This window comes from Ornithodoros turicata, chromosome 6 (genome assembly GCF_037126465.1).
Source record: "Ornithodoros turicata isolate Travis chromosome 6, ASM3712646v1, whole genome shotgun sequence".
Classification (NCBI taxonomy): domain Eukaryota; kingdom Metazoa; phylum Arthropoda; class Arachnida; order Ixodida; family Argasidae; genus Ornithodoros; species Ornithodoros turicata.
In genome coordinates this window covers 48,801,490-48,825,554 of record NC_088206.1, presented here as the reverse complement: position 1 = coordinate 48,825,554, position 24,065 = coordinate 48,801,490, and the positions used below count along the sequence as shown (strand labels likewise).

Genomic DNA, 24,065 nt, shown 5'->3' with positions numbered 1-24,065 from the left:
AATACATTCAAATATGCTTCGCAGCATTTCACTACGCAAATGAGCGGAAACCAGAACTGTGTACATCAGGAGCACGAGGACGGCGGCGCCCATTCATGTTGGAGTACCATGTGCTTTGATACTGATCTACGGGCCGGATCATTGGCCAGATCAACCGCTTTCCAGTTGAGATAAGCCACCAACGGTGAAGGTTATTTTCTTAATGTGCTCCTGATGTATGCGGTTTTGGTTTCGGCACATTTGCATAGAAAAATTTGGCGATAGATATTTCAACGTACGTGCGAGTTTCCGAAACTAAAAAACTTAGTGGTTTCCGACAAAGACTGTATCCCATTCTGTTCTCACGTTTGCCCGAAAGCTTGTAATGGACCTTTTTCATATTCACGTCGCATCCTACCGGCTCTCCAACAAACACCCTCTGCGCCCCCCAAAAGAAAACCCACGTGGGCAGCACAAAGGATCAAAACCGGTCTTGGAAGGGTGTTGACGAGTTCGTGCAGTGTCCCCAGTGGTCCCCTGCTCCCTACCACTCCAGCGCCATCTATTGAATAGAGAGAGAACCTTGTCCAGCACCCCCAAGGCCATCAGCACTACAGCGCATGAGAAGTTATGAAAAAGGTCTACTGAAGCATTAACCAATGCATTTTAGGTTTTTGGTCCTCTAGTAGTACTCTCTTTGAGGGGTGTCCGCCTGGCTGTATAACTCAAGTGCAAAAACACCAGCTATACTGCTCTGATAGGCCTTTTAAAAAATCTTGCGCGGCTAAAAAGCACATTGTATAATGTAAAATAAAGTTTACCATCGTCACTCGTTCCTCATTTAATTTCTTCGTGAAGGATGTGACGGACATCTCATTATGAACACAGGTATTTGCACAGGATTTTCATCTCTGAGAGGGAGTGACACCTGTATTTGCTGACTTTTGGGGCTTTTTTGGCAGGTAATTTTTTTTCTTGAGGGGAGGGTTGTAATATTTTTCGGAGTATATTAGAGGGGCTTTGGGAGAAGCCGTGATTCAATTGAAGCTTTCTACAATTGTCTCCCAATCTGCTACTTCGCTTTTGCCCGAAGGTCTCCAATTGAAGAGCTAATTAGTAATTTTAGGTAACTCGTCATTTAGTAGTTACATAGTCCCCTCGAGATGGCCTTATAAGTTATAACCTGCAAAAGTGGCACCTATGCTGCTCTCATAGACAAAAAAATCTGTAACAGATAAAAACGAGCACGCTGTATATATGACAAACATCTCCTAAACTTGGGAACAAAGTTGGCAAACATTAATAATATTGCTCTTTTTGGAAAATGTCTTACCCAAGTCCAACCCACTACACGTGCTGGTGTCCGAAATGATGCCCGCACCAGACCTATCACCTGCACAATATTGCAAGTCGGGACACGCGTGCACAGCAAAGCTGGGGCCTATCGGCAGGTATGTGTGGGTCGTGGGTGCGTCAGGGTGGGTCTTGCAGGTCACGCGGGACTCACTCTACCTATCAGGCAGAAATCACATGTTACCACTTTCTAGGCTTTTTGCCTCAGAAGATGGAATATGTTGACGAAAAGGCATTGTGGGTGATCGTGAGAAATAACTAGGATGGATAAGCATTGCAAATACAAAAAATGCAATCTGTTTTTGATTGTGGTGGCATCTTTTGTCACTACATAATGGTACAAACTAATAACGTACAGGTACCAAGTACCATGCATGGTTACATTATTACCTTTTCAGTACATTGTGAACAATATAATTTAATTCTACGCTTTAACACTGGCGTCAGCAAGAGTTTCTCCACTGACGCATGTGCTGCTACCTCCTCTTTCTCGGGTCAGAGAGCGACCTAACAAGAAATAAGGACAAATATTACACTTCTTTGCTTCAAAGTAGGTAATGACAAATGAAAGGCAGGAGCATACCCAAGATCCTTGAAAGACGCTGTCTGTGACCCTCGTTTTGCAGGTTTAGGCTGCAACAGATGCAAGTTGGATTACGTAATTTAATGTGTCAAAGTTGAAAATGTATCTGAAACTCTGCTTTGCGGTGTGAACTCGATAGAGCGGTAGTGGTTATGCAATCGAAATTGGTAGGGGAGAGGCAGGAGGTATGTGGCGGTTGGAGGAGTGGGACAGTAAAAATATTTTTAAAAATTACCACGCTATGCAATTGAAGACACTCTCTACACATGGCACCAAGGTACTGTTGTGAATTATAATGGCCGACTGGCTCATTGTTTTTTTACATCTTCTGAAGGAAAAATATAGTCTTTCCAGCCAAAAAGTGTGTATCTGACCTCCTGCTTTACTGATTCTAAAATCGAAACAGCATATTATGTGCCTGAAATGAAATAATGTGCGAAATGTGCACTTAAAGAGTGCTGTGCCCCACTGTACATTTAGGTCTATTCAGGACAGTTTGACGTGAAGAGAAGCTTTACTCTTTGCGGCACGCTTTGGGAGGAATGGGACAGCGCCACGACGGGAGGAATGGGACAGTGTCCTGTTCCTCTTTGCTGTGATGTGTGCTTTTCTTTGAACTTTAGTTATTTGATTTTACTGATATTTTTAGTAATAGTGATGCACACCATGGCAAAAGTGATCTCACAATGATGTCAAAAAATAAAAGAAAATGTGTTTTGAGTGAATTGCCTCCCTCAGATGATGAGTGTTACATCCTGCCACAAATTGACAGTCCTGGATGTCCACTTAAGGTTGGAAGACACGACTTTGTCCTTGTAAGATTCAGCAATAAATGGTCACTTGTCTTTTTTACTTTTTTCTAAGCGACTTTTGGACAGTGAGCATTGTGTCCCAGTCCTTCCAAACATCATCCCACTCCTCCCGCAGGGAAGGGTGGAGAAAGGGTTTACAAACTATTTTTTAAAAGCTTCTTAAACGTAGGCCCAGCATGTAATTTTCATAGTTTGTGATAGAGATCCTGCCTTACATTTAGAGAATAACAGCAAAGTTCTATGTTGCAAATAAAATAAGAAAAAATTCAAATGCGAAAACTGTCCCGTTCCTCCCGCTTCTCCCCTATACTTACCAGAATCTCTGCACCAAAACATGTATGCCACATAAAAATGCTGGTAACATTATGGCAGCACTACTATCAGTAAATCAATGCATTTACTTTCGACAGACAGTCAGCGGATTTACGTGTGACTTGATGTAGGGTCAGCTAGTCCCAGCAAGTGTTTCCCTCTCCCCAATCCACTACCAGAGATACGATTTTGTGTGTGTGTAGAGGGGGTTGACCCCTCCCTCCTGGCTAAACCCATAGCTACTCTTCATGTCAGAATAGCCGATCAGATGCCGGGTACCACTCAACAGAGTTCCTTCGTTTGCAAAATGCTAGTGTGTGAAGCTTTGTTTTGTTATCCAGTTTCTTGAGGCAGTGTGTCCCGCATGAATGTCATTGCTGCAGATGGAACTTTCAGATTACTTACTTGTAACATTGGCGAGTTTTAGTAGATCAGGTGTCTACGATAATAGTTCAAAAAACATAAGCTAATCGCCCTGTTTCTTTGAAGCGGGTGACATCCCATTGATAAAGTTGGATTTGATAACTTCCATTACCGTACCGTTCTCATATAGTTCTCCAGACGCACTAAATCTCACAATTACATAAAAATGTGACTGCCTGCAATTCCATTACAGTTGTCCAAGGCCTGCTTTCGACTCACAAAATAAGTGTGCTTGAGGGATAGGATGATGGATTGAGCAGCTCAATACCATTGGTTATGGGACTACTGATAGCAAATAGCGAACACCTGTTGACTTATGCTGGGGTCGCAGATTATATTCTACATGTACAAGCTCCTGCTGCAATACGCCTCTAATCAGCATGTCAGAGAGTCACTTTTGACGTCATCATTACACTTACAGTCAAGTCATAAGAGTTTCCTTGACGGATGTTTTTGAGGTGCAGGTAAGCATACAGTGGAAAAGGGGTTCTACACCAGGTAACTACAGACGGTAAAAAACTTTGGTGCCTTTGGGCAAACGAGACAGAAAATGAAACACACTGGACACCTGTAGCTCAGGAATTAAGTGTTATATGTAATAAAGTCTGCAAAAAAGCAGCAATTTAATGTTTTTGTCAATATCTCCCTTGTTTGTGAACCATGTTTGTTACGTAATGTGCACAACGGTTGTTCATAGCTTGTGCTCTTCTGCAAACAATCCATGACAGCATTAATTATCCTTAGTAAATGAAACTCCTGATAAACAGAACAGATCTTCAGAATCTGTTTAAGGATATTCCACAGTGTTTGTAGTTCTTGCCAGATCAAAGCCATGTGAAGATACTTTTCACGTAAATTTTCCCCATGACTTTACTGCACAGTACACATCACAACCCAGCAAAAATAATGAGCGCGCCTCAGACAATATTCACAATTCATTCTATAAAAGACAATTTCACACATCGTACCTGTGAAGGGTCTGGTTTCCATCCAATGAATGACAAAACATGGAACGTAGCAGGAATACCCTTTTCCTTTCCATACAGCTCTGAAAGGACAATCACAACTCAAAATGTATACAAAATTTTCTAACATGGCATTCTTAAGAACCTTTAAAGGGACCAAAAAGTTAAATGTAAGCCTACACAAAACGTTCTTCCAAACATTTAAAGCTAGGGCCTCCCATTTTTGAACGAGTAAGGTCGAGTACATCCATCATTCGTCATTAGACTTTGACCCATATCATGTCACATACTAAATTGATCAGTTAGACACCTCATTGGGCCTGTTGGTAATGCATACTGGTGAAAAAGTGATGACAGATGCTCTGTCATCTCATTTTTCGCACTTTTACGCCAGCACTAAATTGGTAATTTCGAAATACATTAGCCGACCAATTTTTCGGACATGGTCGACTATTCGGACGCGTTCGCGGAACGGTCACAGGACATAGTACAACAATGTCCAAAATTTTGGACGCCGTACAGCCCCGTCGCTCGATATTTCGGACTCTGTATGCCCAGCCAGCGAGCGTCCTGAACGGTCGCCAGCTGACCACGTGCGCATGAAATAATACGAAGGTCAAGGAACTGAGCATTACTCATTTCTTTCTTATAACTCACTTTAAATGACCTGGAGTAAGGAGTGAAACAGGTCAGAAGGGGACCATGTCCCCCTTTCCACATCGGGAAACGGGAAACCACTGCACCAATACCGATCGTGCCACACAAGTTTTGCTCGTGTGGTCCGTTCACTTCATCTCAGATACAGGAATTGTCATGACGTCGAATTGTCGTCGTCAGTAGAATCTCTCGGGACACCGGAAAATATTCGTATGACAAGAACTAAACTAGATATAAAAATTCAGGCAAGAAAATTGGCAGTGAATGTTCATTTTTCACCACTCTGTGTGAAGGAGAACTACCGAAACGCTGCCGAAATTCGCGAAGGCCCAGCACGTACTGTCGACCCGCGAGTCGCACGACAGTGCCGTAAAGCGAGCTTCGCCTACAGCACGCAAGCGTTAGGTGAAGCCGACTTGCGGAATGGTGACGCCTAATTTTGCCAGAAGTTGTCCTGAAATGTCCCTCACCTTGTTCGGGATATATACGACTTGCCGACTCCGGGCGCAGTCGTCAGACTCGGAACTAATGAAGGCGATTGCGGTGATTTCGCCCGTATACAGTGACGAAATGTCGCTTTGGCAAAAAGAAGCCGATGCTATCAGGCGGAAATGGAAGACTGCCCATCAAGAGAGCATCGATAACTTTTTCCGGTCTGCATAGTTGACTTTTGAAACGAAATTCGTTTTTTCGGATCCCCGTTGCGTCCGAAAAATCAGTCGGCGACTGTATTGTGTTCGTCACCATGCACTGCCCTTTATGTAAATATGTATACTACTATACTATGCAAGAGAATCAGTATAGCATTTGCAGAATGATGCATTTCATATAGTGTTCCATTTTAGATATGTTGGTTTTTGGAGGATGTCAAATATAACAGGAAAACCCACAGTTTTTAACAACCGTCATGTAGGGCCAGTCAAAGTTGTGGACACACATACCTCCTCTAATGCGCAAATTCTTTGGCAATTCCCTGCTCAGTTGTCAACTCTCATCCCTTAATTCCAGCTGGTCTCAAGGTGGCCTTTATGACAAGCTCTTTCAACTAATTTGAGACTAGTCTAGAAGTGAGTGTCACTGTGGCACACACGCCCCTTAGACTGACCAACTAAGAAAATATTGTTCTGCAACAACAGAGAGATACACAGGAAACGTCTACATTGAGATTATTTTGAAGCTACATGCCACCAACTTGCTTCCTACTTTTAAGATGGAATCATTTTGTAACAGTGATGTCTAAAAAGACTTCAATGAAATCTAGCCCCGTAAACGAAAAGTGGACATGAGCTTACATGCTCTGTGCATCAAACTTATAAAGGGTTTCTCATATAATGAAGAACCACGAGGAATGTTAAACATTTGCACAGGCTTATATGAACAAATTGTTTGAATTGAAATATTTTTCGTGAAGCCTACCACTATGTGGTAGAGTAATACAGTCGACACGTGTTAATACGACACTCGTTATATGACATCCTCACTCTATGATCACTTTTCTGGGTCTGGGTTTGTTCCCAATGGAGGTCCTGTGTAGAGGCCCGTCGTTATTGTGCCAACTTGATAGTCCCGCAATGACGAACATTTCGGGGGACGAACTGGGGGGAGCACGTGTATTCTTCCCCCGTTATTGTGATCGTCCACCACAGACTGAATCATCCTCCTGACCCAAAAGTCCAGTGGCCCAGGGATGACATATGTGCGGTATGCAATCGCCATCACCCGTGCAACTGAGTTAGCGGAAAAGCTACATATTGACAGTTTTTGTAAGAAGACATTTTAAAGGGGTTTCTTTCGTCGATAAATTGTAAGCTTGTAAATAATAAATTGTTTTGGTAAAATAACATAAATTGAATTGAAATGCTGTGCCTGCAATATACGAGTCTTCAATAAATCAGACAGAGCCAAACAGACCTCCTATATGAAGGGCTTACCGGGAGCATCATCCATGTTGCTCGTTAATATGACAATTCACTTTCTGACTAAAATCTGCAGGAACGGCCTTGGTCATATTAACGAGGGTTGACTTTATTCACATTGTGTTTAATGGAAGTTGGATAATGACGAGCCATGCCCTTTGGCATGGGAGTGCCCTTGTTGTGACTACAATTTTAGCCCTTTCCAGTAGCATGTTACTAGCGCTTCTTGTAACCCTTCATGTTACACAGCACAACAAAATTTGTTTTCTTACGCTGATAAATTGCAGATGCAGCAATAAGAGAATCTCTATGGAGATGAGATTTTCTCTTCCAAGTAGCGTTGTTTTCAGCCATGCCTATGAGGAATGGATAAGCATGTATTACAAGTCTGCTACAGTGTGCTCAAAAAGTCATACCCTTTAGTGAGCTGCCACATGCATGCAAAAAGAGGTTACATGTGTGGGTCCTTTGCAAAAAATTCTTTTTTTCTGGTGAAACATCTTGGTATGGGAACTTCAAAGGATCAGTACATTCACCGGCAGCATTAATACAATCTCTCACTTAATTCAGCTGCACACAGATGTATCATGTTGAACAGCATGTTCGGCATGTTTCAGTTTTACGGTGACGTAAGCGTGAACAACGACACCTTTGCAAGCATCACAAGGGTATGAGACTGGAATAAAGACAGTTGAGGAGTTCCATGCTGAAAAAGCCTGAGCATGGGAACAAGAAAAATCAACACAACATAGACAATTTTGAGCCTTCTGGGCTGCATTGTTTTTTCGTGTGCTTATGTTCAAGCCTTTTCAATTTGGTGTTTCTTCGCCTGCTACATTGCATTTTTTCAGTGGTCGAGGAATGTTCTGAGATGAGATTAAACGTAATTTATAGTGTCTTGGAGAGTATTGACTGCAAAAAAAAAAACTAATTTTGCAACACGAATTTTGTGGCCAAATTTTGTGGCTACTACATTTCGCAAAATGTATATGCTAAAGTTCGTGGCTTGGTTGCCTCACGTTGTGATATGCCCTAAATTTCCCTTACTATATTTAATTGAGGTGATATTGTACATGTTTGGGCTGTAAAGCAGCTCAAATGCTGATTAGGAACCAAATGTAAAAATCGAGTTTATGGTTGTATCACAGTTTTGGAAGCGTGCATTTTTGCATGCCGTTAAGTTTTGTGGATATTCGCAAAATTTAGGGTGTGCAAACAGTACGGGTTTTACAGTCTTTGTTTGTACAAGTCTTCTACAAAGTTCCACTCTTGATCGATTACCTTCAACAGTGTCCACATATAACACCCACATAGCAACCATACAATTATATCACTGTATTATAAAGTTCTGTACTTGTTAGAAAATTTATCTGTAAGTAACATTACCTTTGAGGTCATACATGAGATGAAATGCTGATGGATAGTTCACCACAATTTCATCAGAGTCCTAATAATTAACAGACGATAATAAGTACAATACTTAATGAAAAAACCAAAAATAAGCAAAAAAAATAGTGAATAAAGTGAAAATAAAAATAAAGTGATCAAATGAAAAGGGCATACAATAGTGAGCATGGTGAATCCCACTTGCTGGAGCAGACCCGCTAGATCGGTAGCTTGCATGAATGGAGATATGTGAGGTGCAAAGCCCTGAAAATGGTAACAAAACAGAAATACAGCACAAATTTACATTAATATAACAAACACTCAACAACCAATATGCTTTCTTTTTCTTTTTTTTTTTCTTGTTGAGGGAAATGGGTATCTCTAGACGGCAGCGATGCATATTGACAGGGGCGTCTTCCCCATTTTTGGATAAATGGAAGGAGATAGTTAAACCTTACTATAGCCAGCATTTACCAGAGAAGATGTTATGTTTGTTGTCACCTTTGCCATTAGTAATAGAGCAGTCCACTTGGGCATGATGCTTGGAGAATGCATTTGTACCACTCGAGCTCGTGTCAGTTCACAGTTGTGTTTGGTTGTGTTTGTTTTGCCCCTTCTTAAACTACTGGTGGTAAGTTCATTCTAGGAGTAACGTTCAACAGAATATAACCTCTGCTATTGTCGTTTTGTATGCTGGCGAGCTCTAAACCATATGCAACGTCATATGAAAACTATTTTCGTACGCTGCAATTCTGAACTAACGTTGCAATTGGCCTTCACGCAGGAGCTTATGATGCATCATGGGGAAGTGATGCATTTATCATCTGTTATACAAAATAACGAAAAGTTGATCGTCAAGCCCCTGGACGCTGTTCAGTTTGCAGCAAGCCAGCGTAAGCCTGATGGTATTTCTGAAAACCCTAGAAAGCGTCAGGAGCAGCACAGCTGAGGTTGGGATTTTATCTGAACCCTTCATTCCCCCACCTGAATAAGTCTTGCTTTTAGTGTATCACACTTTAGAGACAAACAACAACAACTTTATTGCGAGATGATGAATGGGGAGTTTCATCGCCAGGGGCGATGGGAGAAAATAGTTAGAAGTCATACTATATTACATATCATTACACTTTCAGTTTCAACTTGACTCTTTCTTTTTGTTCACATTATACACATGAACATACTGGTAACTTGCAACACACGTACCTACCTTCCTATTTCCCAACTATTATTATGAGGCATTATAATGATATGGATTCTCATACATTATTGGATTGCTCGGAAGCAAAATACAGGCACACAATGTTACCAAATTCTCCCACTATACTTTCCTATTACTGCACAACTTCCATATCAATGTCGGCGGTTATTTGGGGGTCACACCCATGTTAAGGCTACGGTCCCACTCATCACCCGAAAAGTGTCATTTTCACTCAAAGGTTACACGGCTTCTCGGCAACTTACGTGAAATATGTTGGTACCGTTGGAAAGCTTGTTCTTTGGGCAAGCTAAGCCAAGAATTCGTTTTTTTATGTGATGATCAGCTGTGGCGTTATAAAGCGAGAAGGACGACCATATCTTCCATTTTTGGTGTTTTTCAATCAAGGATGATGCGAACACGAAAAGAGATAGCGCTGTCAATCTTTTTTCAAAGTAACGTTGCACAGTATACAAAGGATAGTCAAGAACTTTTTTTCTCGCGCAAAGCGTCATTAATTGATTATTGCCTATCAAATCTAAGAAAAAAACGCTACTTTTACACTTGCCATAAAAAGCTATTCTGTACTTATTCTCGGCTGAAAATGTGATCAGCGGGCAGATAATTATCAGCAGGAGTGATGTCCAAAGTTTTATCGCAAATGAAAGAATAATAAATAAACTAGCGTGGTTCAAAATCACACACAGAAATGCAGAAAATATGGTGACAAGCGCCACCTGCCGTACGCGTTTGAAACCAGCGGCAGCTTCGTGTTGCAAGAGGTTGCCGAGAGATGGCACGGGTTCCTATGTGCTGATCACGTGATCACGTAGCGGTTCTCTGTTCTCTGACCTCCCTGACTTACGAAACGTTGGCCCCGTGCGTGATTCCGTATACGCAGGTTCCTGCCGCGTGTATTTTTGTTGATCGTACGGTTATATTGTGTCCGGTTGGCTGAATTTCGTGCTGAGGAGTTGCATTACTCTCCATTATGCTGGTCGCCAATTGTCCTTTTGTAGTACTGCAGGGCTGCACATTGGCACGTGTGGGCACGTTGTCCTCATGTGATTTCTTTATTCATATGTGTTGAAGTCAGGAGTTAAGAGCACCGGACCAACCGCATGGAGCCGGTTTGGCTTAGATCAGCCAGTTACCCACACACTGCAAGCAAACACCACTGAGCATTCACACTGGAATGGTGGAGCAGATGCTCTTGGTCTAAGTTCGGCCTTTGTCACGTTATGCGCACCATTTCGTCGTGTATTCGATCACCCAGGATTGTAATCAGACTACCTAGAAAATCACTCTCTCGCAAAAGCAACATATTTCGTTGCTGCCATCTTTCCTGCATATTTCGTGTTTCTGTTCGTGCTTCCGGATTACTGTTCGAACTAAATTTAGAAAGCAAAGAAGAGCGTTTACTATTATTATTTTTGGTGTGTGTTGTTGTTGTTCTACCCTGACAATTACGTCCCCCGCGGAGTGCAGGTTTGATAGGTATTTTCTCAGTCCTATTTTAGGCCCCCTTACTTTTCTGTTGAAATTATTCCTGTACTGTGTGAGAAATTTTCTACCTTTACGAATAACTGGACTCGAAATGTGGTACGTTACCAGATAAAGATGGAACGCGTTACTTTCGTCGTTACCGCCCACGTGATCAGAACAGTGCCCGTCGCGACGTCGTTGTGTACGATATAACCAGGTCACGCTCACGTCGGAGCAAGGATGATCAAACAGCATCGAGAAATACACTCAAAGCAAATATATTCGCACTGGAATGGCGGGAGAGAGGCTCTTGGCGGAACTTTAGACTATGCAAAACGGAGTAATCACTTCGTCGTGTAACTGATCACTCAAAATTATATTCATTTTACCTAGAAAAATTACTTGCTCGCAGAAGACTGATTGAAGTCAAATTCACTAAACGAGTAATCGATCTTCACGTGTTACGTACAACTCGGTCGTGACGTTGTCCGCTCCACTGAGGTAAACGTTGCAGCTTTCACAGAGGCATAATTCCATCTGAAACATGTCTACCTCATGCTACTTTCGAAAATAAAGATACCGTTCGAGGCAAATTTCGCCAGCGTTCCAATTCGAGAAGCGACATGAGAAGTGCGGCAGACACCGCTAGAGCACTGCACGGGCCGACTTTTCCGGGCCCGACCCGGCCCGGGCGCATCGAAAAATGGCCCGGCCCGACCCGGGCCCGGGCCTTCATATTTTTATGCGGCCCGGCCCGGTGACCCAGTGACTAGAGCCCGGCCCGGCCCGGCGTCTAAGCAGATAGAGCCCGGCCCGGCCCGGTGACCCGGCGAGTAGATCCCGGCCTAGTATTTCCAGCCGCGACGTACGCGTTTCTGGCGATTATCAAACAAATTTATAAGTAAATTTATAAGGAGAGAAGACAAACATACAAGTGATGGCGTTTAACACCGTAACCGCACGAGACCAAATTAAATCCAGAACGCACGGGGCGTTATCGTTACACTGTCAAGATTTTGCGGAGATAGAGCATGCTGTCGACAAACTGCTTCTCCCAGTCCCTATCCCTCTCACCAAGCTTTGCCAAAGTGATTGTGAAATATGTGAGGAGTGAGGAGCAATGTAAAGTGGCTTGGAGAATGTTCTAGAGGGTCGAATCATATGCATAATGCAGTACTCATTGCTTGTCTTTGCAAAATATGCACAGGAATGACGCAAGCGCATGATGATATGAACTAATGCATCTCCAATGTGTGGAATTAGCTGCGTGGCCCGGCCGGGCCTGACTCTCGGGAACATATTTGTCGGCCCGGGCCCAGCCCGGCCCGCGGTGGTGGCGTATTTTAACGGCCCGGGCCCGGCCCGGCCCGCGGTGCTCGCGTATTTTGTCGGCCCGGGCTCGGCCCGGCCCGGAGCACACAGCCAATAACAAGCCCAGCCCGGCCCGCGGGCCGGGTCGGGCCCGGGCCGGGTCGGGGGCCCGTGCAGTGCTCTAGACACCGCGTTCAGGGGTGCGTGCAAAATCTCGCCCTTGGAGTATGGAGCCAGGGCACATCATCACGACGGGTAGCTGTGGGTCAGCTTCTTCGCTTCTTTTGTCTTTCAAACACACTTCTCTGTTGGGTTCAGTTTGCTTTCTCTCCGTTTCCTTGTTTGCAATTGCAAGGTACCATGCTCCCTTCTACCCCTCCCCATCCTTCCAGAGAAAAGAAAGAGAAAGAGCCGTCCCCCTGTCATTCACGATTGCGCCGTTCCTCGCCAAGAACAAGTTCAAATTCAAGAATCGGGTGCTCCAAGAACCAGGATAAAATTCATTTTGTAGACAAGGGGACGGCATGGTGTTGCAGGCATTTTGCTGTGAGGAACCTTCGCCACGCGATGCTGTTTTATTTGAAATCAGTTTATGGAAACCAATTTCTTGAACTGAACTCTGAAGTTTACATGAAGGATCCTCTGTTCGCTCGCAAGAAGGACGATCACTTCAATCACTTCACTGCAAACTAACGCGGCGGAAAAGACTGAACTAAAGTAGCGAAATCAGCGACTTGACTCTGAGAAAGGACACACGTCTTACCATCACATAAAGCAATAACTGCGCCCAGTACCAAATTTAGGTGGCAGACTACTGCTACCCGCTACTCCTCTAAAAAGTAGCGCAATTACAAGCGGCGCTACTCATTTCTAAACGATAGTGTGATATATCACTCTTCCTAATTACTAATTATGTATTCGCGTTGTGGCGAATGCGTACCCATTTTGACTACATGTTGCTATAATCAGGAGCAATGAGCACGAAAATCGTCGATACCAGCCCTGAAACCAGGATTCTAGACAGAATAGGTTGGCGCAGAAATTGAAAAATGTCACCATATCACCCGATCATGTTGGATTGTGGGGCTAAAGACACGGCTCCGCCTTGTCCAAGTGGAACGCCCTGAGATACGGTATACTTCTTTCCATTTTTCCCACTGAAATAGCGACAAAGTAGCTGTAGCAGCATCGAATCCGCTGCCAAGCTTTGTGGCGGAAATTACTTTTCCGCTAGTGGTTAGAAACGTAGCACATCCGCTCCTCAGCTAATGAAAATCATGTATAGCGATTAGCGACTACAGCACTGCGCATTGTGGTACTGTCACCGCGGCTGCCGTGCGGAATACAGACGGGTCTAAGAGTAAAACGCGCAATTTCCCTATTTTTGCTTCGTTTATGCCATTTCCGTATTACGGGCATTGATGCTGGTCAGTTTCCGTGCGCAGTGTATGCCAGTATGCCATTTCCGTGACTGCTCGGTTCCATAGGGTAATTTTATAAATTATTTCAAGCTGAAATAATAGAAATAAAGGTGAAAACACATAAACAAGCAATTTCACAGCAAAAAGTTGTTGACTACAATGTCTTTTTTATTATGATTGTTTCGTCATCTTGCATTTGAGAGGAATTCATTTTTTGCACACTGTACGTCACATGGCATGGACGCTGCAGGACGGTGTGAATGTTTGGGTTTTTGAGCACCGAAGTGAGTAATCGTATATCCTATTCCATTTCCTAATCAAATATGGAATTCAATGTTCGAATTCCAAATCGAATTGATGCGTCTACTAAATTGACAAACTGTACAGTCATGGGCCTCCCGAGATGTGATACCGCTAGATATATTGAAATATATTTTCGCCTGTCAATTTTGTTGCTTTCCCCCCGCATTTTATTTCCCTCTTTACACATCACACCTCTCGTCATCTCACAAAGCGATAACACGAATCGCAGCCAAATAGAAAAAAAAAAAAGTTATCTTCACCTACTAGTCACGGCCGCTACTATGCGGAATACGGACAGGTTACATAGCCTATTTTACTTCGGTTATGCCATTCCTTTGATTCTTATCATTTTGTGTGCGTACTGTGAGTTGAACTTCTAGTTTCAACAGATGTGGTAATTTCATAATTCATTTCAAGAAATCCTGTTTCTGTAAGCTGTATTGAGATAAAACTGCTACCGATCGGCACGTGAACAGACTCTTCACAGCTGACTGCAATTATTTAGTATTTGCGTCCATTTTTATGACGGTTGTTTGACCATTTTGCGTTTGAGATATATATTTTTTTTATATCTCAAATATATTATATTTTGCACAGTCTTCGTCACACGCTACGCGCGCGGCAGCTACCCCCGTGCTACTCAAACCACGAAAGCACCAAAAATCAACTCGCCGTCTTGCACGACAGTTTCAAAAGGCTTTTACGAGACAATGCTCCCTTCTATACACGTATAAACACCGGGTACGGTGGCATACAGAAGAGACTCAAGGTCAAAGGGTCCAGTCGGGAGAATCGCGCGCGGTTCTCCCTAACGGGGTCATCCACGGAAACCGCGACGGTGGCGCTCCGCCGTAGCAAGTCCGTAAGTAAATTCAAGATGGCTACCGTGAGACCGTAGCCTTAAGCAGTCACCTTAAGTGAAAATGGCTCCTATGTCGTCTACTACAAATTCCCATCGTTTACGTCACATTTGCTAGTACGAGAAAATGTTCTGAAAACTGCTGTCTTCCAGACAAAGCCACCGTGGCCTCAGTCTGTGCACTGCATGAGCAGACAACAGGAAGTGGTATCACCGAGAGAGCTGTGTAATGCTCCAAAGCTGTTAGGTAGCCGCTCTGGGTGTCTCGCACTCCTCGTGTGGGTGCGCCAAAAGAGCGGCATCTGCTTAATGCACTCATTCTTTCCGTTCCTGCTCGTCTCTACACTGATCTTTTGGGCAACCGAGCTCCCTTCAGTGGCATTGCAAAAGCTGAACACCACATATTAATGTGCCCAAAGAGACTAATTTCTTCTACACGTATGCTTTGCCATGTGAACATCTGATGCCGTCTAATGGCACATCTAGTATGCACCTGCTCTTCTGCTTCTCCTCTTCACCATTTTTTGGTGCCCTTTTTATACCTTTTCCTCCTACACTCTCTCTCCACATACACTCTCTTCCATGGACAGACCTAAGCGGCTGCCGATAGTGATTGGACCTATAATGCTACAGCTTTAAAAGGTACCATTGGACCAGCGGCATGGCGGTGCGGATAAAAGCATCCTCTCCAAGGTAATGCTGTAGACTGGGAGGTGGTGGGTTCGAACCCTACCACCGTCTGAGGTTTTCCGTTTTCTGGCAGACTTTCCAGATGAATGTCGACACAGTTCTCCCTGAAGTCGGCCCAGGACGCACACTAACCCCCCCGTCCTCCACTCCTTCCTGCTGTCCTCTCTCCATCTGTCCACGTCAGTATGCTGCTCATAGCCACAGTTGCTTTATATCACTAACACAGTGTAATAAGAAAAGATTACCATTGGGCGGGGTGTGTGAATAATGTGACTAAATATGGTATTTTCTTTCACATTTGCCACGTTCATAACAGGTTATATTTTCCAATTTACCAAAAGGAAATTGAAAGACTACCACAACAAACTACAATGGAGTACAAGAGGCATCTTACACCTTCGCGTTCAATTTCTGCCAATTGGAGAGATCCTCGTAACTCATACAATGTATCCCCTCCAAATACGGAGCCCAAGAACACACCATCAGGTTTCAAGCTGCTGTACACCTGAAAGACGGAAATGACGAAAGAGTATTACGTCCACACCACGACCATTGGGAAAAATTACTCGTACATGGATATTCCATGTTAGATTTTCTCTCACTGAAGTTCCATGTTAAGTATATGTTTACACAATGTACCATTTTCATGAAGGAAAGTAGATGAATCTTCAAACTTACTTGCCGAAATGTTCCAGGCAAATTGTTTACCCAGTGCAGGCTGGAGCAAGGAAAAATATTTAGTAACTTGGTACAAAATTGCCACGCACCAATATTTGTAATGGTAGTTCAAAAGTATGTATTGTATAGGCACTATCGCATCCGTTGCGGTTGATTCTGAAACTACAGTGCCATTTTACTCCTCATTCATCACTGACAATAACGCCAAAAACCCAACGCGAATGAGCGGAGTTGTTCCTGCGCAATTTAATGTAATACATGGCAAGAGCAGGTTGAAGTTCCCTCTCTGTAAACGTGACTTCGACAAGGCCAATCAGGGAGCGATAGAGACCACTGGGCGGGAGTGACGGTGTCTGTAGGCCACGGAGAAGTCTCAGATCGACTCGTGGAATGCTGTTTCTGGTTAGCGTCGTATGTGTTTGTACAGCCAGGAGCATAACCCCGTGTCCCACTCAACCTGGTCACGTCAGAATTCACACTGGTAAGCCAAAGTCGGCGTATCTACCGAGGTCTTTTCGCTTAGTATATCGTGATGCGAATGCCACGCAGACGACCTCAGAGACAATCGCGTGCGATGCGTTCCCATTCGTGTGCCTGGCTTACGTCATCATGGTGTTAGCTATAGTCTCTTTAACACTATATCTCGGAAGAGATGATTTTCATTCTTGCTCATTTTATGGAGCGTAACATGTCTACATAACCAGAGGAAGAGGACTTTTTTGCGCACCAAGGTCTGTTATTCGTGAACACTACACACCTCAGACTGCTGAGGAAAATATCGATGGAATTTTCTAAAAAGGGCAGAAACTCCTCATCAACAACAAGTTTTGTTGTGGGCACATCCCTTGGTGTCTTGCTGTGAGTCTGTAAGCCGAACACGGAAGAATTAATATTTGCAACAAGGTACTTTAAAACAGAAGCAACTCACCAGGAATGCTGCAGACATGTCACACTGATACAACGACTCAATTGCATCCTATAAAGGGAAAAACCAAGCGTAACACAATGCCTATGAAAACGGAATGCTCAACAATTTGCAGAATTTGACAGACGCGATGTAATACACAAAGACAAGACAGACGATGTCGCTGCCGTCATCTGTCTCGTCTTAAATGAGTCTAAGGACAGGATTTTTTGGCACTAAAAAAGTGCGAAATAGGCAGGCATTTATGCCCTATGGTCTTCTATGGTTTGTGATGAGCTCCACTTTGACACACAAAATGAGTCTGCTCCATGAAGAACATTGAGTAGACGTTTGCTGTGGTACTGCATACTTCAGTACAAGTTAAAATGATGTTTGTGTGGATATCAACAAGGGATGGCTGCAGACATTCAACCCACGGGTTTCATCAAAGATGTTTTTGTGTGACTGGAGTGAGGAATATGGATAAATGAAACATATTCGCAGAGGAGCCAACAGTTGCTACTGACCCTGTGGCTTTTCTGTCGGGTATCGAGCCATATTCAATGTCATGTTGTTGCTCTTTTAATAGTTATGCCCTCAGCGTAGCATTTGCTGGTGGAGTTGTAACTTGAGAGCAGAGCTGGTGGTATGGGTTAATAAACACAAGAACCTGTATATATGTCCACCCTCCGTGGGCTGGACATGGCAGCAGCTGCCGAACCAAGCAGCCAATAGGAGTGATTTTCCCAGGATTTTCTTCTAGGGGGGAAGGGGTATTGGAAATCAGTGGGGGTGTGTGACATAATACCTGATGGTCTCGCATGATGTTACCACCACGTGACCATATCCTGTGACATCACGTATGATGTGACCCAGTGGCTTTTCCCAGGATTTCCGTTTTGAGGGAATCGGGATTTGAAGGAGTGGAATGGGGGGTACAAATGCGCTTTAGAAGACTTGCCCATTAACAACTGTGTTTCTGGCTAAATGTAGCGACATTCAATTTTCAAACAGTAACGCTTTATTGCGGTGAACATTGTTTTGCTGCTCTCAAAATACCACCTAGGTAGTTCAGGGTTGTGAGCATCTTCATTTCTGGTAAAACCGTTGCGTGACATTAAAAAAAGAAAACGAGGACAGGTCACGAGATATGCACACACGCACACATGACGCAGAGCAGTTCTATTCATGTGAAGCGGTAAGTTTCCTCTTCATAGCCTTGCGGGTTTCCGGACCCATTTTTCAAAAGCTTTATCTATTATCTCGTGGTACTTGTCAGCGCTGCCATCAGGCGTCACCTGCTGTCGCTGAATCTGTAGTTCTTCTATGGATATCTTCATCAGAGCGCCATGTGCAGGAAGCAATCGCGAACGTTCTGAGCAGAGTATTCGATTCATAGACCCACTCATGAAACCAATATTTTAGTGCGAGAGCACAACACTCGGTCTCGTTCCTGTATATCTCGTTCACAAGTGCAGTTACCACACATTTAGCAACATGATCCACAGAGTGCACTGTACTCTCGCACGATGATCTGGTCTAACCACGTTAAACCGCTGTTCCTTTTTTTATGCTTTACTCACAGCGTTCAAAACCAGTAGGCATCGTAAATATCAAGGTTTGATTTGAATAATCGACAGGGCCAGATGACACTCCCCTGGGGGGTGTCATGAGCAATTCCTGGGGGGGTGTTCGACAAATTTTGGGGGGGTGTTAGGGATGTGTGGAGGGGTGCTGGGAAAATCACTGGACAGTAGTTACGCCACTGGCCGAAGTGGACAGAGAGCGATCATCGATGTCGGATCCACATGGGAATACGTGCTGATGTGAATGTAAGGAATAATAATGTCTGTATGCATTTATGCATTAACCTTGCAGTCGTGCTCTTCTGACTGGTTTAACAGGTAAGAGGGCATACTGTGCCCATACTACCGAGCCGAAAGCAGCGTGTTTTTGTGAGGGAAACTATTAAATGACAGGCAACCATATGATGCATACGTACACTTGCTAGATGCTGCGTTACATATCCCCGTCCGCAACCAAGTTCAACGGCGACGGGGAACTTCCTGCAATTAATGCAACACCCTGTATATTTTGTTCCTCCATTGAAAGAAATAACAAAGTGCCAATTACTACTCATATGTCAGAACGAAAGATTTACTAAATGGAGGTAAACAGGTCACACTAACCGTTTAATATCGTAAACTCGATCGGCAAGACGACTACCGACCTTGAAGATAATAAGAGCTTAGCAGAACCGAATGCAATAGTTCCCCTACAGGTAACGAAGTACTTACCTCCTCCTTTAGATAATCATAAACAGCGCTGTCGGGATCCGTAGCCACTAAATGCCGGTGCCTTGCTTTAGCTTTTCTGTCGAACACATTCATCTGATGATCAGCTGCGTGGGATGCGAAGGCTCTGATGGGTATCAAAGGCGAAATTCTCTCAACTTGCTTTGAGCCGTTTAGTCTCCATTGATATAAAGTCGTCCTCAAACAAAAAGCAATATCAGCAGTTATTACTAACATGTTCAAAACGTTCAGTTCAAAACGCGAACAACCGGCAGCAAGGCAGATATTCAGGTTCAGGTCAGGTTCGCTTAATCCCTTTCGAAACAGGGCAAGTATCCGAAAAAAATAGGATACCACAAGGGAGATCTAGACAAACAGTCTAGAAAACAGGGGAAAATAATGGATAAAGGAGACACATCCGATTGTTCGTTCGTGGGGTGTCACTAGTGTCACTGGCATCATTGGGATCTCGTTGGCTTGGCTGAAAAGCCAAGCCAACTAGACCACTACCAAAACACCAAAACCAAAACACCAAAACACCACTTGGCTTGGCCGCGGGATTCGGTACTGTCTTTTTTGGTGTACACGAGTCGCGTGCTGTTTCGGTTTCGAATTTCTAACACGCCGGAGAGGCACGGACCCTCGATCGCTGGCCGTGACTGAGGCACGGCTATTTGTGCCTTGATTTTTTAGTATCCCTGATTTGCACTTATGTAGCCTTTTCCCATGCTAGTAGGCGACGTTTTGTTTCTGCAATTGTGTTCTTGCTTGCGTTGTAGAATCCGAGGGTGGAGGTGATCGGTTTTGATACAGATAAAATGATTGAAAAGCAAGCGAGCTGGTGGCTAAGATCCATGATGAAAACCCGAGACAGGAAAAAAGTTTGTCTTGTTTGTGTTTGTTTTTCGTCTTTTTCCCAGTCTCGGGTTTTCGTCATGGATCGGTTTTTGTAGTAGTGGACAGAGGTGGGCACCCTCACGAGGGCAGATGACGGTGAGGGTGCCCTCCCCTTCACCTCAAGCACATTGAGGTGAGGTGAGGAAATCTCCCCGAGCAATGAATTGAGGTGAGTTGAGGAAAAATTCTCGAAAGGAAGATTGAGGTTAGGTGACGTGAGGAAAATTTGCCGAGAGATAGTTTGCGGTGAGGTGAGGACAATTTTTCGACAAGGACGTTGAGGTGAGGTGGATAGTGAGGAATGTTTTTCGACAATGATGGTGAGGTGGGGTGAGGAATGTTTTTCGACAATGATGTTGAGGTGAGGTTAAGAAAATATTCGGAACGTTTGCGATCTGAATTTATTACCGTTGCATGTCGATCTTGAGGAGCAGTTGCGAATCAACATTGCTGCATGCCCAGACAACACGAAACGTTATTCGGACGTCCGAAAAAGGTCCCAACGTCCCAGGTCCCAGAAGCTGCGTTCCTGGGACGGGTCCCTCGTACAACACGTCTCTACTTGTTGTTTTTTTTTTGCTAAGGAAGTCCCAGAAATGTTAGTCGGAGTGCGAAGCAGCGCGAGCTCCTCACACTCTCCTAAGTTGTTGAGAGAAAGAGGGAAAGAGCAGGTGGTCTGATGCGTCCGCGCGAAAACGGATCCCTGACGCCATTTGGTTTGATGAGTTTCCACGCATTTCCGAGCAGAATACGAAGCACCTCTGCGGTCGACATTAATCTTCTCGTTGGTGTTTACGTTTGTGGTAATAATTCGTCGTTTTTGTTCACGTTATGAGGACGAGTATAGACGTGTGGCTTGCTGAAACTGATCTTAGAAAGTGGCGGGAAGGCAAATTTCCGTTGACAGATCCTCCACGTTGGCAGTGCATGTGCCGGCCTAGCTTGTGAGGTACAGGCGAGAACAGGGTGGCGAGTGAGGTATGTAGCCGATTCCTACATTCGAATTCCTTAAATGTGACATTATGTACTGTTGTCTGAATGAGCAATGATCTGGACGTTCTGCACAACATTTTTTGTCCGACTGAGCGCGTGTACGAGCCTGTGTGCGACGGCGCTTGGTTGATAGGACAAGATTCCTGGAATGTGCAACACATAAATTGGGTATGGATTTTGCAAATATTGAGTATATTTTTGCTTTGTTTCCAGGCTATTTGACAGAAGATCAGGGTGCTTCTTCAATGATGCCACCCTTGAAGGAGCTCAGCAAGCGACAATGTCATGGTTGCACCGTGCAAGATGCGCCACGCACGACAAGTTACTGGGGGAGTGCAACACAGAGTGAATCTGAAGGAGGACAGTGATGATTTTTGTGTGCATCGAGTATTTTTTCGTATTACTTTCTGATAGGGATTTAGTGATGTGTATTTACAGTAGTGATCTAGTAGGCCAATAGCAAGCTACGATGCTTGATGCAAACCTGGTTTTATACTCTGGTAAGTGTAGTGACGGATCTGGGAGAGGGGCGGTTGGGCTATCATACCCTCCGAAAACAACAACAACATTAGTTTATGCATTGCATTTCCATTTCTCCCCTCCCCACTACGCGCTTCGACAAAGAAACTACCCTCTCCCCTAACCATAATGGTCTGGATCCGCCACTGCCTTAGCTATTGAATTCATCATTGTTATTATACATGTAAACTAGTTTGGGGAACTAATAAAGGACAAGCGTTGATTATGTCAGAACAAGTGAGCATTTTCTGTTTTTTGATGACCGTAATCTCTTCAACAAGGCTCCTCTCAAACAGCATCGATCAGCACATGTCCTGATCGATGCTGTTTGGAAACGTCTACCATGTTGAACGCGGTAATAAATATAAGGCTAGCACCTCTGCAGAGCTGACATGCTGTGCAGGGAAGCCCGCTTCGAGTGAATGCATAACGTCCCAATAAGGACTCCTAGAAGTCCAATAGAGACCACAATGGACGTCCCTGTAACATTTAAACTACATCCATCGGAGTTTCATAAAGACGTGTTTCGGACTTTTATTGAACCAAACTCGAGCATCGTTCGGACGTCCTCAACATCCGCAGAAGGACGTCCCAGAGACATTCCTCGGATCATTTTGTGTTATCTGTACCTCTCGCCTATGGCTTCTGCTCCGGCTTCCGGCACCATGGTAAGGGCATCCTGGAAATCTCAGCGACTTGAAAACTGTCACTCGGAAAATACAAGATAAAGGATATAGCACCGTTTGATGTCCCCCCAGTAAACCATAAATGTCCCTGGGTTGACTGCAAGACATCCTTACCAGGATATGTGGACTACTTGTGGACGTCCACAATCCTCCCGATGATGTCAGAGTGGACATCCCATGGATGTTAAAAAGAGCATCCATATCATGTCACTGGGATGTCTTTCAGGGACACGATCTAGTACCTTGTTGGGACGTTTTTTACGTTATGCTACGTGTATATACTTTGAGCAATACCATGATGCAAATATGTGGTTCAGCTTCAACCTTTATTGGTGCACTGACTGAGTACAGTAAGACAGCTTTTCATAAAAATACTCTCGACTAGAATGAATCAAAAGTAAGATAGGAAACTACAATAGTACCACAGCAGCGAGGTGCTTATATACGTGCTGGGTTTATAAGCATTTTTAGCAGAATGGAGACAAAAATATGCAGGTTGTATAGAGAACAAGTTAAGCCACATTGTACTACATAGCATGTAACCAGAGTAACAGAAACACTGCCGTGGTAACACACGTTTATGGGTGTGTTCCCTATATTGACCAGTGATATCAGGTTTGATGTGATTGGGGACACTGTCTTGACGCTCATGTTAACCCGTGGAGCTGATCTGATACTAATATTAACAGAGCTGGTCAGGCTCATGTTAACACTAGAGCCTCTCTGATGCTGACGCTAACATGAGGGCTGCATTAATGCTGATGTGGCACAATAGTTGCATTGATGCTGGTTATGGCAATCTTGAAAATGCTGCTGTGTGGCCAGCACCGGCAAGCTATTCACCGCCCCTCCCCGTCGCTGTCTACATGCTTTCTGAAATGTTCTGCGTAGTAAGCCGTTCATGTCTGGGGGAGATGAGAACCCGCAAAAACCCACGCGAAACAGTAGATATCAGCGAGAAACAGCAAGTAGAACAGCAAGAAATATCAGTAGAAACAGCAAGAAATCACTTAATTCACCGCTCACGAGTACGTACCTCTGAAAGCATCCCCATTCATCATCAACACACCTGAGCATTCGTCTCACGCAGGCACAAAATTCGCAATGATCGGACGATGAACAACAATGAAAAAAAAAAAAAAAAGGCACATAGATGCTCACTCCCGGTCCAACTTGTCTTTCTCAAATCATTTGCAAATCTTGTAATGACGCGCATAAGTCTCCGCCACATTGAACAGAATGCTTGCGTCTTTCTTCCTGGTGCACGTTGCGCCATACCCCAGTAAACCGGAAATATCCCAGGTACGTCCCACTAAGGTCGCACACGTCGCATATGTCCGCCACGTCTATGCGACGTTACCTATACGCCCCCAAATGGGACTTCGAAAACTGTCTTACTTTCTATATCCCTGGGACATCTGATAGATGTAAAAAGAAAGGCGCA

The 24,065-nt window shown here is 44.1% G+C and overlaps 1 protein-coding gene across 1 annotated transcript; it reads right to left on the bottom strand.

Annotated features, from left to right (window-relative positions):
• Nucleotides 1–1,685: 1,685 nt before the first annotated feature.
• Nucleotides 1,686–19,973, bottom strand: LOC135396637 (arginine-hydroxylase NDUFAF5, mitochondrial-like). Its single transcript, XM_064627713.1, has 13 exons — nt 19,530–19,973; nt 19,422–19,462; nt 19,235–19,298; nt 17,257–17,304; nt 17,086–17,192; nt 16,329–16,368; nt 16,045–16,155; nt 8,564–8,650; nt 8,387–8,447; nt 7,273–7,356; nt 4,431–4,510; nt 1,916–1,965; nt 1,686–1,839 (listed from the first exon to the last, which is right to left on the bottom strand). Exons 1-13 carry the CDS (start codon nt 19,761–19,763, stop codon nt 1,809–1,811), a joined length of 1,038 nt encoding a protein of 345 aa, XP_064483783.1. The 5' UTR covers nt 19,764–19,973; the 3' UTR covers nt 1,686–1,808.
• Nucleotides 19,974–24,065: the final 4,092 nt, after the last annotated feature.